The 16,114-nt window shown below is 45.1% G+C and overlaps 1 protein-coding gene across 1 annotated transcript in view; it reads left to right on the top strand.

The window, feature by feature from the left end:
- LOC308301851 (nuclear factor of activated T-cells, cytoplasmic 1-like) overlaps positions 1-16,114 on the top strand; it is a gene marked incomplete at both ends in the record, with an annotated part of 82,307 nt that overhangs the window by 34,020 nt on the left and 32,173 nt on the right. Inside the window, 2 exons of the mRNA XM_080745988.1 lie at positions 12,517-12,572; positions 15,702-15,834. Coding sequence (XP_080602114.1) covers positions 12,517-12,572; positions 15,702-15,834 — 189 coding nt within the window. The remainder of the gene's footprint in view (positions 1-12,516; positions 12,573-15,701; positions 15,835-16,114) is intronic.

Raw genomic sequence — 16,114 nt, 5'->3', positions numbered from 1 at the left:
CTCTCTCTCTCTCTCTCTCTCTCCTTCTCTCTGGTGGACTGTTTCCTTCTTATGCTATGGCGGTCTCTTATTTCTCTGCTCCTCCGCTCCTGCGCTGGTGCCCCTCCTCTCACCTATATCCCTGATACCCGCTAAAGACATTAGCCTGTATGAGGAGTTCTGAGCTGGTGGGATCCCCGCACTCCTGCCTACCATCAACATCTCAGTGGTTTGTTTTTCGTCTCTGCGGCACTGAGAAAGACTGAGAGACAGACACAGAGAGGGAGAGATGGAGAAAGGGAGGGAGAGAGAGAGAGAGATATTTCCGAGAAGGTATGCAAGGAAAGGGATTCCTTTCATGCCCCCTCCCTTTCTGTCTGTCTGTCTTGTCTGTCTGACTATTTTGTCTACTCTTATGTAAGTTTTAATGACCCACCACTTCCAGGGTCTTCAAGTCGAAAGCCCATTACAGAAGTATACACGCACGCGCGTGCACGCACACACACACACACACACACAGACACACAGACACACACGCACACACACACACACACACACACACACACACACACACACACACGCACACGCGCACACACACACACACACACACACACACGCACATGCAGACACTCACACATCATCCACTAATGGTCACTAACTATGAGCTAATATGAGAGTGGAAAAGTACTTATGACCTAAATATACGGCAGAATATTGTGTTTTGGCTTCACAATCAGAGGATCATGGACCTCTCTTATTGTTGATTTAGGAGAACAAAGTGGGACGAAGAAAAGAGGCACCAATAAAATATAATTATATTACCGATTTATTCTATAACTGTCATTTTATTTTCCTCTGGAAAAGTCCATGACCAAATGTCCCCCATGAAACGCAGAGCATCACACTTACAATAGTTACTGCTCACTTACATACAGTAAAAGAAAAATGCGCGCACACACGCAAGCACACATGGACACATAAAGAACCACTCAGACATATTTATGCGCACATTCACCAAACACACCATATGCACAGACAGACCACACAGAAATATGCATGTGCTCGAGAGAAAAACAAACACACACACATACACGCACGTACGTACACACACACACACAGGGGCGTCAATTGGGTATGGCAAGGGTATGCAGCTGCCATACCCTCGGTCCAGGGGGGAAGATAAAGTTTGTTCTAAATATGAATCTACGAATGCCTCTTTGTCTATCTGTGCGGGTTATTATGTTGGTAAATTACAGTAAAATAACTACTCGTATTTTAAATAAGGCGCACTTAAAAGCCTTTCATTTTCTCAAAAAACTACAGTGCGCCTTATAGTCCAGTGCGCCTTATATATGGATCATTCATTGACATTGACATTCCCTTTAGCACAGCTCCATCTGTTGGATGCATAACGCAACGGTAGCGTCTATTATGTGCGCCTTATAGTCAGGTGCGCCTTATATATGAAAACAGTTTGAAAATAGACCATTCATTGACAGTGCGCCTTATAGTCCAGAAAATACTGTACAAATGCAAAATTTTACAAAATGGTCACTTTAACTCACCCACCGCTATTTTTAAGACCCTTCTGAGGGTCCACACCGCCAGGATTTTGCCTACCTTTAACGTGGGCGCGCGCGCGAATCCATTGCGCGATGGTTCACCGATTGCATTCACAATACGATCCAGGCAGGGTAAGCAACAAAGCACTACAGCCTTCCATCGCTCAAAGCGAAACCGACGGAGCGCCACGCTGGTGTTGCACAACATTGAACCGGATGACATTTCGGCAGACAGGATACAGGCGTCGTTGTCCCGCCCCCCCATTTCCGTTCTGGAACATCCAGATCCATTTTTTGTGAATAGGGCGGGTCCACAGAGCGCTATGGACGGCGAATCGGCGATCATACTTTTTTGTTTTATAGTTATTAAAGCTAATTGATAGCTCGTCATATTCGTCATAAGCAGAGTGGACCCATAACTATAGCTCGTCAAACTCGTCCAATGTAGTGGATGAGTTAACAAGGTATTATAATTATATTTTAGGTATATATAATTATATATTATATGTACTTCTTCTTAAAATAAATATATCATGCCTGTTGCTAAGGTATGGCAACATGACTGGTGTCGCGTGCAAGACACCAGTCATGTTGCCATACCTTAGCTTTTTCTGAACTGACGCCACTGCACACACACACACGCACACACACACACACACACACACACGCACAGATACAACACAACACCAATCACTGCTGTTGCTGCAGTGGTGACAGCCATTACTGGTGCAGCCATCAAAGGTCAGGACGGAGGCTGGCTTTCCAAGACTGACTCCAATAAACACCTCCCAGAAAATTCCACAAATCCTGAGAAACAGCAGCCGACCCTCCAGCATTCTAATCCAACTCGTGTGAATAATTGCCGTTAACGTCATCCAGGGCCGACAGAGTGACATCTCACGGCACGAACGTCTAGCAATGAAAACGCTATAAATACTGTTTAGGCCTGTATGAACGTAATGAGTATGGACTATGAACAGTGGTGTAAAAAGACTAGTTCTCTCGTTCTTTACTTGAGTAAAAGTATCAGTCAAAGTCAAAGTCAAAAATTCAAAATGTACTTGAGTAAAAATACAAAAGTATTGGCATCAGAATGTACTTAAAGTACCAAAAGTAAAAGTACAAAATGTTTGAAAATAGCAGATCTACAAGCTCACAACACGTCGCATCGCGACGCGTTGTGAGCTTGTAGATCGGCTATTTTCAAATAGCCAAGGTATAAAATAGGGCTAAAGGGGTTTATGCAAGTTTTATAATATAATAATTTATATCTGCAAAGTGACTAGTAACTAACGTTTTCAAATAATTGTCGTGGAGTAAAGCACAATATTTGGATCCGAGATGTAGTGGAGTTGAAGTAAAAGTATTGGAACTTGGAAATACTCAGGTAAAGTACAAATACCTAAAAATTGTACTTACTGTACTTAGTTACTTTACACCACTGACTATGAATATCTATTTTGGATTTGTCACCCAATGCATTTTACCTTTCCAGAAACAATTCTGTACAGCAAAGGAAAATAAAAAACCAAGGCACTCCTATGGTGAAAAGGTTAAAAAGACTAACATTATGTTTTTTAAAATGGCACAAAATGGAAGACATGAATGGAAAACAAATCTTTTCTATTAACAGCTGATGTCTGTTTGTCTTTCACTGTCACCTCATCCTTGTGCATCTCTGTCACCCCCGTGTTGTTGTGCTTGTCTCTCTGTCCCCCTGGGGAGGCCGGGGTATCAAATGAGCAGAGCTCCTGGATGATGCCACTATGGGAGACCTTAATGTGCCCTGAAAAATAATTACTTCTGCGTTTCAAATGCCGAAGCCATCCCCACTGCTCTCTGTACTAGGGATGGGACGATATGAACATTTCATCTCACCATTATTGTGACAAAATAAATCGCGATTTACGATATTATCGCGATAATACAAATCCATTATCCTGGGGGCGGAACGTTTGCCAAAAAATAGCAGATCGCGTTGTGAGCTTGTAGATCGGCTATTTTTTGGCAAAGACATTTAATAGACAGTGAAAAAAAGACTTACATATAATTATAAGTAGTTTTTACCAAGAGTTTAAGAGTTTAAGTGGTACCGGATATGCAGCTCGGGCAAATAAAAGGTGAATTGATCCCAGTTCATGACGGAAGACGATAAATTAAATCTCCACAATACGATTATCGCGAGTGTTTTTTTATCACGATAAACGATAATATCGCGTATCGTCCCATCCCTACTCTGTACCAGCACCCGCTTGATGATGACTGATGCAAACTCTGGTCTGTGTGTGTGTGTGTGTGTGTGTGTGTGTGTGTGTGTGTGTGTGTGTGTGTGTGAGTGTGCGTGCGTGCGTGCGTGCGTGCGTGCGTGCGTGCGTGTGTGTGTGCGTAGTGCGTGTGCACTGTGCATGCTGTGTGCCATGTTTGTGTGTGTTTAGTTGTTAGCCTACGGGCCTGTTTGCCTGTTCAGTAGGAAGTGTTTTCAGTGAGTCATAGTAAGGGATTCCCTGTAGAGGGGCGAAACGGAACAGACTAGACCCTCACAGGGAGTATAGAGAGGAGAGGAGAGGAATATAGCAAAGCTGAGATTAATGGGGGGGGGGGGGGAAGTAAAAAAAAAATATATATATATATATATATATTATATATCGTCACTGTCGGGCAGGAACCTCGTATCTCCAAGTTTCAAATGTGTATGTTTTTCCGGAAAGTGAAGCCCTGCTTCATCAGGCAAGGCAGTCGCACAAAAGTAGTGAAAACAGCCGATCTACAAGCACACAACGCCTCGCGGGCGTTTTTGGACATACAAGGTTTTCACCCGACAACGACAATATTAAACCTCTGTGTAATTGTGTTACCGGCCTTAAAGCCCACTGAATAAACAAACTAGTAACTACAGTATATGTACTATTAGTCTCCTGTCTCTATAATGGATGTAATATATTTATGTACATTATGCATAAAAACATTCATACAATAGGTGAATTGTTTTTATACCATCAAAACATTGACCTGTATTTTGTATCTCTTCCTTGTACCTTCAGTAGATCTTAACCTTAGCTAACCCTAACCCAGCAGACCACACATACCGTGCAGTACACCCATCGGAAGGGCTTTGATAATTAGGCTGTAGCAAGATAATAATTGACTCTTTACACTTTCATCCCTGCATTGTTACGCTGCAAAGAAAACACTCTTTGTGCTAGTAATCATTGCTTATTTTTAATCTCTTTAAAAATAATTATACTTTCCTCTCGGTATCTAGGAGACTTTCCATCTTCTTTTGTGTTTCACATAATTTGGCTATTTTGCGCACTCTATTGTATATGGCATACATGTATCTGCGTGTGTGTGTGCACGCGAGAGTGTGTGTGTGTGTGTGTGTGTGTGTTTTGTTTAGCCCAAACCACTCTCCTGGCACAGGAGCTGAAACGCATACCTGGCGCACCTTGTGGAGTGTGTGTTCTGGCTTGCCCTGCTTTCCGTGGATGGAAGGAGTGATCGAGGCAGGGAAAAATAGAGAAAGAAAGAGAGAGAGAGAGAGAAGGGGGGGGGGGGGGTGTAGCTGGGGAAAGCCTACACTCTGACTCAGAGGGGAGGGCGAGGGAAGGGAAGGGGAGGGAATTCCCTGGTGAGCGGGATAGCTTTTACATCTGGTCCGACTGGAGGACTGCCTGCAGGACTACAGCAGGGGAGAAGTTAGCCTAGGCTACGACGCAACTAGCACTTAGGGAGATCTCAGCTACTGTACACTGTGTGTCAGCCCACCTCCCTCCACTCCACTCAGGACTGTACCCCACCAACTATTACCCCACAACAGGGACCTTATTCAATAAGAAGGAAAAAAATATATACTTCTCTAAACCATGGGTCTTCAACTTCTACAGGCCAAGGACCCCTTAGTTGAGAGAGAGATGAAGCAGGGACCCCCACAACCTGTTCATAGATTCCATGTATTTATTTTTGTTTGACAGCATGATCATCAGTGTATTTTGGATTCATGTCAATTTGAGTTTTCAGATATTTAACCACTTCAACTGTCAATACTTAATAAACTTGACCTTTCACTCTGTACTTAGTGTGCTCTTTTCCCCCTTTACACCAAAGCTCTTGGCCGAAAATAGACGATCTACAAGCTCACAACGCCTCAAGCGTTGTGAGCTTGTAGATCTGCTATTTTTGTCTAAAGTTCTCAGAATATGGACGCTTGGGTTCAAGTGGTTAATATAAAAGGAGGAAAAAAGTTTCTATCACACAAAGATTTGGAGGACTCCCTGTAGTGACTCTGAGGACCCCCTAGGGGTCCCGGACCCCCTGTTGAAGACCCTTGAGCTATTGTTTATCCAAAAGACCATGAGGTTTAATTGAACTCTGAGGCTAGATTTTGTATTAATGTTTTCTCCACTTAGAGTTAAAATAACATTCAGCAGTCTTGTTTATTCACTGAGCCTTGGGCAGGTCTACACACATCTCACGTTGTGATCCAGATATCATACGAGTGAGATATCTGTCCTCCAACCTCCACCTCCACCTCCACCTGAGGCAAGGAGTGTCACTATTGTGAGAACACCCTGACGCCAACAGTGTTAGTGTATTTCCACTAAATGTTTTTTTTTTCTGCAACGGGGTTGTGTACAAAATGCCAGAAACTCCCCACGTCACTTGTTTGTGCGCCGCCTAGTCCAGGACTAGTTCACACCACCGCGAGTTTCGGGGTTGGTTGCCGATACGTCTCGCCGCAAACCTCAGCGAACATCTCCACAGCGTTTTTTCGCTGGCTCCACCTCATGTCGGAACAAATCGCTCCATGCAATAGACAATGAATGGAACCGCGCTATTTTCTCGGAACGCGGAAGTGGAACACCGGTTATGGCGTAATGCCGCGGCAGGAGCGTGAAATCACCCTCCACTCTTAGACTTGGATAGATACAGATCTGCAGGGTTGGATTTGCTAGGGAGGAGGAATCCCTCCCCCTTCTGGGGATACATTTTATTCTCACTAGATACATTATGTTATCCTTGCTTCTGGTCAGTTTGACTTAAATACATGCTTATTAACATGTAGGTATGTATTCATTTGAATTTATGTTATAGCTCAATTTAACCGTTAAATTAAAAAAGCATTAACTTTAGCATCCCAAAATAGCAGATCTACAAGCTCTCATGTCTTGTGAAGGGGCACATTGTGAGCGTGTAGATCAGCTATTTGAGCTATTTGTCATAGGCCTTACAGTATGTGTATCTGTTTTGTTGTTGTTGTTGTTGTTGTTGTTGTTGTATTTTAATAATCTAACCTACATGGCCACACGCCACTTTCTCAGAACACAGAGGCAGAATACCAGCCATGGTGTGAAATTAGTGTAATGCGGCAAGAGCAGCATAAAATCATCCTCTACCCATAAGATCCAGATCTGATCTGTGGTTTTCTAATCTCCGCCAAGAGATTCCTGCATTCGCTTGGTGGCACAACCCAAGGCTCCAGACTGGAATGCCCTCTCGTGAATGTTGCATTGTAGTTGATAATCTATGCATGTAAAACATATATTTTTCAGTGGGTGTCTTATTCACACCAACATTGTCTGTGTTCTGATGAAGACGATAAAGATTGTTTGGTCAGTTTTAGAGACAAGCCTACTGTAAATTGCCAATTTCTTTGTATTGCCCAAAAGAATTGTGTAGTGAATGCGGGGCAAACCTGTGATTGAATGGTGATAGAAACGTAATTGACACCAGGAATTAGCATTCACCCTTTGTGGATAACAAGGGAACAGAAATCTGAGAGAAAAGTGGATGACGGCAGATGAACGTGTATAAGAGAGACAGAGAGGCAGACAGTGGTGACGATATGCAACTGGTAAACACATGTGGCGTTTATTGATAGTCCACAGCAAAACAGATGGACTGGGAACAGGGAGAGTCAAGGATAGCAATGGTCAGCCTGGCTTGGGAATCGAACCCAGGACTTGCTGTCAGGCATCAGAACCCATGTATTATGCGCTTTAACCCCTCAGCCAGAGCAGTGAATGTAGAGTGGCGTCACGCTTTGATCTCGCCGCAGACCGGAAGTGGCGTCGCTGGAGCCTGGTTTCATTCTTAACAAGCCTCAGCCCTGTTCACCTCCGTTGTATTTCACTCCCTAGTAAGTAGACTAAATCACGTCTTTTTCACCCTTTTAGCGCATTCACGGGCCTCTCCAAGGTAGGCAACATTATTATTTCACGTAATCGGCTCTAGTTAATGTTTAATGTAAGAAATTATTTACTTTTAAATTATTTACTTTGTTGACTTTAAAATTTACTTAAATTAACTTGGAGAGGCCCGTGAATGCGTTAAAAGGGGGAACAGACGTGATTTAGTCTACTTACCAGCGAGTGAAAATGCCTTGGTTACAATGGAGTTGGACGAGGCTGAAGAGCAGCAGGAATATCACCAGACTCCAGTACGCTAAATAGTGACGTCACGTCCACTTTCCACGCTTACAATGGGAGTCAACGTAAATGTCATAACTCTCTCTATTTATATGACACTGCCCTCAGCACCCCAACAACCTGTTAAGGGCATGCGTGTTGTATGTTGCAATGTCCCAAGCTAAAAAGCACTAATATAATTCAGTTTATGTAAGTAAAAGTAGGAAACCTGGCACTTCATAGTGAATGCCAAATAGCATTCAAGGTTCAAGGTTTCTTTAGTGCTTACATGTTGTGTTTGAGTACAGGAGAGTTCAATTATCTTCTTCTGGTTTCCTCAGATATTGCAGCAGCAGTAATACATCAGACATCTACACTACAGGTGGATGATGTACTCCACAGACCAACGTCTTTTGATGTATTGTTCCAAGGTCCACGCGTCTATTCGATGCAGAATAGATCAAGGACTTTGAAGTCTGTCTTATTTGCTAGAAGCAGCGGTCTGGACTAAGCTCCCTATACGTCATTGTTGAATGTTTTCATGTTTACAGCTTGATGCCGGCAGTAGATGCTCCCTTTCCTCACCATCTATCTACACTGTCAAGGCCGTCCTTTCCACTCAAGTGTCTTTAATTTGGAGCAGATTCACTAGCAACTATCTCAGGTTGCAGCAGCCATCAGAATGGCAGGGGCCAGGTGTTTCAGAGCGGGCCGGGGCTCACCCCTGGTCCGGCTCATCAGGGAACCCCTTTGACCTTCTTGGCTTTGCTCTGTGTCCTGCACCCCACATTAACTGCCCTGAAAATATGCATGTAAAATTAGTACAGTATTTTATTTTCGAGCCAGGAAACGGCAGCAAAGACGCTGGTTCCAAAATGGAAAATAAACTTGCTGTATATAAATGTGAAAAAAAAAAAAAAAGAAATCTCTGGAAAAGAGACAGAGCTACAGAATAAGGCTGGATTGTTTCAAGAGAGAAAGAGAGCCTCCACAATTAAGCCTGCCTGAATCATATTTTCCATTCCCAAAACCACCAAAGTGAACATTCTTTGGCCAGCATTAGTTGTTATGTTTTTGGAACGCCCCTTTCCTCACGTTTTTGGTAGGAGGAGAATGCACCTCCGGTCACTGGCGTTAAAAAAAAAAGCCTTCAAGGTCGCCACAAGGACAAGGATGTCTATGATTAGCTAACAGTGGCTCCTTAATACACCAGTGGTCTTGCTGAGCGCTGTGGTTGTACTGCGTCTTTCTCCACTCACCAGGGCCAAGCAATCAACGAAAATAAAACAAATGGGAGGATTTGTTTATGTGCTATTTAAGAGCAACGTGGTTGCTGTGTTATTACTAAATAAACAACAATTGTTGCCAAGAAATGAAATAACATTGAGTCCCGGCGAGTGTTTTTAATTGTGGTTCAAATGGTAGAAAACCTCACCCAGTGCGCAGCGCTGTCTAATTACCTGATGAATGAGTGTGTTATCCTGCTGGTTGTCTGCATTAGTGTTGAGACTTAGTGGACTCTTCTGACAACTGAGTCATGTGCAGCAACAGACAGCTGGTACATTTACCCTTGAGCACACAGACAATGCCAGACGTGCATGTATGTGTGTGTGTGTGTGTGTGTGTGTGTGTGTGTGTGTGTGTGTGTGTGTGTGTGTGTGTGTGTGTGTGTGTGTGTGTGTGTGTGTGTGTGCGTGTGTGTGTGCGTGCATACGTGTCTGTGAGTGAGTGAATGTGTCTGTGTTCAAGCATGCTTGCACCACTTTTGAGTAGATCTTATGCAGGGAGTGTGCAAAATATGAGGAGCTTTCATCGATGGATTTGAAAGAGGACAGGAAAAACTGTAAAATCCAGTTGAATGTGAGTGTGCGTCTGCATGCAACTGCATGTGTGTGTGTGTGTGTGTGTGTGTGTGTGCTTCAAGAGTGCTGTATCTTTATCTGTGTGCGCGCGCGCGCATAGTGCGTGTGCGCGCTATGTGTGGGCGGAGGCTCTGTGAAGAAGGAGGTGTTGTCGGGAACAGACGTGTTTTGCAGATGTTGCAGGGAAGGAAAAGCAAGCGGAAAGTTCTGCGGTTATCAGTCCTACGGCACTCTCTGACTTGCAAAGGTATGCCACATGTGGCAGCATCCCACTGCAGGCTGAGGTGAAAAACAGAAGAGGAGGTTACTTTTGGTTATTTTCTGACAGAGCAGTTATAGACACGGACACATGAAGACGGAGTTGGGGGTGGGTGGCGGTGAGATAGAGAAAGGTAAAGAGAGGGAGAGAGAAAGGACGGAAGGGCGAAAAGCTTGAAAAACATGTTTACTGGTGGAAGGTTGACGTCGGAGTCTAAGGTTTCCCTCTTGGATAGGCTCCCGGTGTGGAGGCGGCCGTGATTCCCTCCCCATTCCTCTAGACGTAACTTGAGGAATGATCATCTCTCCTTGTGCGTGTCTCTCTCCCCTCTCTCTCTCTCTCTCTCTCTCTCTCTCTCTCTCTCTCTCTCTCTCTCTGACCTTCTGTCTTTCAATGCTCACTCTCCTTTCCCGTCAATGGTCTCAGTCACCTCACAGCGTCATGTTTACCTCCTTCGTAGTGGCACGTCACCCTCACCATGCACATCTATCTATCTGTGATATCCGTGCACGACCACGTGTGCACTATCGCCGTGCCATGCAGGTCTGTGACCCCTGTAGGCGTGTCACCCTGCCGGATCACAGCTGCACGCCACGCCAATGAACATTTCGGTACGTTTTCCCCATATGGACGGATCCTTTACAAACAAAAGGCCTTGATTTCCTTTTCACGTTCTGTTTTTTCCGTTTCGTGTGGTTTTAATATGACCATTTTGGAAAGTGATACGCAGTGATGTTCACTCTGAATCATAAAGTTGACCACGAGCCCCCCACTCACATACTCGCATACATTTACACACACACACACACACACACACACACACACACACACACACACACACACACACACACGGTTCAATAATAACGGGCCAACTGCGACTGGGATCTTTCATTCCTTAGATCTGTGCGTGATGTAAAAAACACTGTTGTGTAACAAAATGGATTTAACATCTCCCAGATCCTCTCGACTAGCCGCTGTCAGTCTCTTTGCATAGTGGCTCTTATCATGGTTCTCTGAGAGCTCGCCTCTCTCTCCCTCTGCGGTGTACAGTTCAGTATGGCCTCGCTGCGGCACGTCCATAAAGACATCTTGAAGCCACGCCACTGCGGCCGTGCCACTGACTCACTCAAGCCCCCGTGCTATTCGACCATACTGTGCCACAGTCAGACACAAAGGCTGCTCTGTGTCGCTTCTATTTCTGACAGTGCTAATGAGTCATTGGCACTGCAAGGAAGAAGAGAAAAAAAAGGAGAAAGAAAATGGCCGTGTGGTCGGGTGCTGATTGCCCTAGCAGAGCCCAGCGCGTCTGTTCGCTAAGGTGTGGCATGAAATCACAGGGAAAAGCCAAAGAATGCGAGCTGAGCTTCTACAGGCTCCTCGACAGCTGCAGTAGCTCACAGGCTGCTTTTATTGCATGGCAGCGAGGGAAGACCTCCTCACCACAACAAGCTCAGAGATGACAGAAAAAGAGAGAACAAATGAAAGCATGACTTTTCTTCTTTTGTTCTTTTTTTAACAACGCCGAGTTAAGAATAGAGGATTTTAAAAGGGGTGCCAAAAATAGAGCACAATATACTGTAGGCCTACTATGAATAAAAAAAAAACGCTTTGGGAGACGTAGTGGGCTTTCCCTGTGATGTTGAATACTGGCTATTAAATGGAAAGAGAACTATCCATTGTGTCTCTCTATGCCTCCAAGACACAAGTGACTTAATCTTACATGAAAAACACAGACTAAAGCTCATCTCTTATTCAGTGTAATGCAGGGTTCCCCAATTAGTTTTCCCCAAGGGCCGAATCATGTCTAGGGTACCAAGCCGAGGGCCACAGCACTGCAGGGGGCGACGGCGGCGTTCCCGCTACTCCAGCGACAGTTTTTGTCGTTGTCGGGTGAAAATCTTGTATGTCCAAAACCGTTCGTTTAGAATTTAGCATTTTAAAAATGTTTTAAACTAGTGAAAACAGCCGATCTACAAGCACACAACGCCTCGCACCGCAAGGCGTTGTGTGCTTGTAGATCTGCTGTTTTCACTACTTTTGTGCGACGGCCTACAAATTTGGAGATACAAGATTTCCACCCGACAACGACGATATACTAGTGTTGTTGCTGCTCTTATACCACCATTATTACTGTGGTTGGTGGGGGCCAGACAGTAGCCCCCCGCGGGCCGCAAATGGCCCGCGGGCCGCCTATTGGGGAACCCTGGTGTAATGCATCGATATAATTTGATGTACTTAAAATACATCGCAAAATCATCAGTCTTAATGTGTGCAATTGTAACCTCAAGAGTGTATAAGTACAAGTGTGACCAAAATTGACACACTCAGGACAGTGTGGAAATAATTACTGTATGTGCAATTGTCTCTTTGAAGCCTATATGTTGTTTCTTCATAGTGGATCACTGAGCTAAATATCCTCCCTAATCACCATTATTCCTATGTCAATATAGATGGCCATCACCTTTGGGAGGCAGAGGCGAAAGTCGACAAGGACTCAGCCAAATCTGTAAGTACACATCATCACCATCAGCACCGTCCATGAGCGTTAGTGTTCTCTCCGATCCAACCTTCCCCCGCACTCTCCCTCTCTCTCTCATCTGCCCCGCTGTAATGATGTAATCTTTGCTAAGATATTACTACTGGCGACGTAGTCCGTGTTGACGAGGCCATGCAACCCTGAATGGAATTTTCACTAAATCTCTGTCCTCAGCTGCCTGCATGACGTAAACACTTGATTCCACTGGCTATGTTATATATCCGTCGCCGATATTCACGAACACACTTGCGAGCACCCACAAGGTAACACAAATGCTTGCAAGTATGTACAGCACCTGAATATACGTACATACGGTAGGGACAGACATTCACACACACAGTCACTCACAAATATACATACATTTGAAAAAGAACCTGAAAGGGTCAGGTTTTACACTCTAAAACCGCTTGCACACAGCATGCAACTTTTTCACATAAAAAACTGCATGTATATGCATATAATATACGCTTCTCTGGGACCTTATGCATACCTACTCCGGGATTGCCGTCAGACAAGTGGCCGCGATGGCGTGTCTTTAAAAAAAGTCAAAACCCCTGCTGGGTTTTTTTTTTCTTCTTCAGATTCGTTAAAAACAGATTGACATTTTACATGACCATTAATTTTCTCTCAAATAATTGCGAATAACGATTTAATTGTGTTTTTGTCATTAACAATTTCATTTCTGTTTGGCTTTTAGGCTTTGAAGTAGCACATGGTAGATATGACACATAACCTAAATATACAAAGAAATTACTGATATATTTGACAACTTTATACTTAAAAAAGAACATTGATAGTGGAAATAGCCGATCTACAAGCTCACAACGCGTCGCATCACGACACGTTGTGAGCTTGTAGATCTGCTATTTCCACTATTCTTTTACTTTAAAAAAAACATATGAACATTTTTCAACATGGAAACGATTATGACGATTATGAAAAATAATCGCGATTATGTCAAATAATTGCGATTAGACGATGATGTAATAATTGTGACAGCCCTAGAAAGAGTTAAATCAACACTCTGGATTTTACTATGCACCCACTCACACTGCAGCCGTCCAAGCATAGCTAGACGTTTAGTTCACAGTGACGTGTGGTGTAGGGAGGGAATTGGACTCAAACACTGAGCATGAGCCCCGCGTCCTGGCCTTGGATCCGCCAAGAGTGGATTAAGGCCCCTGCCTTTTACCTGCTGTTTTCATGAGAGCGGAAATGAGAAAATAAACCAGTGCAGCGTGCCTCTAGTGACGCCCAGTCACACATTAGATTGTGTTGTAAAAAAAAAAGAAGAAAAAAAAATGCAAAGGGGAATCGTCAAGAGAGAGGAATGACGAGTGTTGTTGTACGTGTCACAGAAGGCTGCTGGTGCTCTGGAGTTAATTAAACCAAGCAGTCTGAGACGTTTGGTGGAGGTTCGTTAGGGTTCTGCTTTCAATGCAGAGATACCGCAGCCTATTTGTAAGAACAGCAAACCGTACGGTGCTGTTTGCCTGTGTGTGATGACAATGCGCTCTGAAACGCCAACACCTCTCATCAGACTCTCATCAGGATGTTAGTCTGTTAGTCGTCACCCTTTTTTCTCTAAACCAAACTGCGGCGATTTACACATGCTATAGATTCTAGAGCCACACATACACATACAACTTGAGACGTGTTTTTCTATATTTGTTTTGTTTTTTCGGACGCCACCATCATTTGATTCAGATGAAGGCCTCGGTGCATCAGGAGGGTTAAATGCAGACTCTCTCTGATGCCTAATTGGCCTACAGGGCTGGCTGGCGGTATGGTCTGGAGTCCCAGATGTTGGAACATTTTTAGCGGGGGTGGGTGTAGGGCTCAGGCATGGGTAGCTGTGGGGGCGAGGGTGGGGTGGAGGTGAGGTAGATAAAAGGCCAATAGTACAGTGTGCTTATGTGTAGCTCCAACAAACAAGTGGGGAGAGAGAGAGAGAGAGATAGAGAGAGAGAGAGAGAGAGAGAGAGAGTGCGTGCTGGCCACTGTCCCATGCTACTGTCACCAGGTCACCTCTTCCTGCCTGCCCGCCTGCTGGTGTTTTTATTGCTGTTCGGAGCGTGCCAGCTTTAACGGGTGGGGTTGGAGAAGGGGTGCAAATGCACAGACAGACACCTGTGTGTGTGTGTTTTTTTTTTGTCGTCATCGTTTGGGGCAGACTGGTTGTAAGGACGTAGACAGGCTAACACCCGCACCCACCCCACCGCTTACACCATCCCGCTGACATACTGTACACACATACAGTACAGTACTTACAACCTCCTCCCACGCACACACACACACACACACACATACACCTACGCACACAACAGCCACCGTTCCCCATGCACAGTGCTGACTGACAGAAAACGGCATCCTGTCACCGTGCCCCGCTCTGGCCTGTTTAGACCCCAGAGAGAGAGAGAGAGAGAGAGAGAGAGAGAGAGAGAGAGAGAGAGAGAGAGAGAGAGAAAGCAATACAGCTAATAGTCATCAAGGCATCAGACTTTCAGACAGACAGACAGACAGCCCTCACATCCATTCCCCTCACGTCCTGTTGGGCCCCCTCTCATCAGCTCTGGAAAGCAGTCAAAAGTTCATGTCCGTCCAGGTGGGGGATGGGGTAAGCAAGTGAGACTCTCCACCGGGAGCAGCGTGGCTGTGAAAACAAACAAGCCAGCCTCCTCTCTGCTCTCCCGCTGCACAGGGGCGAGGCTGCAACCCAGGAGGTGTCCCTCGCACACAAACAGGGGCACTGTACCAACCTCTGGGGGGGGGGGGGGGGGGGCGCTGTGCCTATACACTGTCCAGACAAACTCATTTAGACCACTCCGTCAGCTGGCTCTCTAAAAGGCCAACCTCTGGGAGACAGCGAACCGACTGCAAAATAAACATGGCCGCTGATTAACGAGCTCACACATGGGCAGGGACGGAACCCTGCTGTGATTTACGCTCACGTGTGCTTTCCAACGTGATCAGCTGACACCGCGCAGTGAATCAAAGATTTAATGACGTGATGTTATCAGTGGCTTGTAAAGTCCTCACCCCTGTGGGTTTGTGCTAAAGCGCCGCCTGTCTTCTTTGTGGGTTTGCATTTCTCCTCAGAATGCGCTCGTCGTGGAGATCCCTCCCTACCGCAACCAGAGGATATCCAGCCCAGTGCAGGTCAACTTCTACGTCTGCAACGGCAAGAGGAAGAGGAGCCAATACCAGCGCTTCACCTACCTGTCTCCTAATGGTAATCCCCCTCCATGTCTCCTACCACCTTAGCCATGTGTTCATTAAGTCATGCCATGTGTTCATAATGATAAACCTGTCGGGTGATCCTCCCATGTCACATGCTCAGAAATATCACCAGAGTTCATTCGGCTTTTGCACGCCAAATCCCGAGATCCCTGCCGCCAAAGTTCACCGCATCCCTCAGGGTTTTTGTGGCACCCTCAATTCAATCCCTCACCCCACGTTTTTTTTCTTCTTAACACCCAACTCACCGTGGCCTGTGAGTGAGAGCAGAATAT

This window comes from Nannobrachium achirus (genome assembly GCF_963921795.1).
Source record: "Nannobrachium achirus genome assembly, chromosome: 2".
Taxonomy (NCBI): domain Eukaryota; kingdom Metazoa; phylum Chordata; class Actinopteri; order Myctophiformes; family Myctophidae; genus Nannobrachium; species Nannobrachium achirus.
The sequence above is the reverse complement of the archived record's forward strand: the minus strand, read 5'-3'. Positions and strand labels throughout refer to the sequence as shown.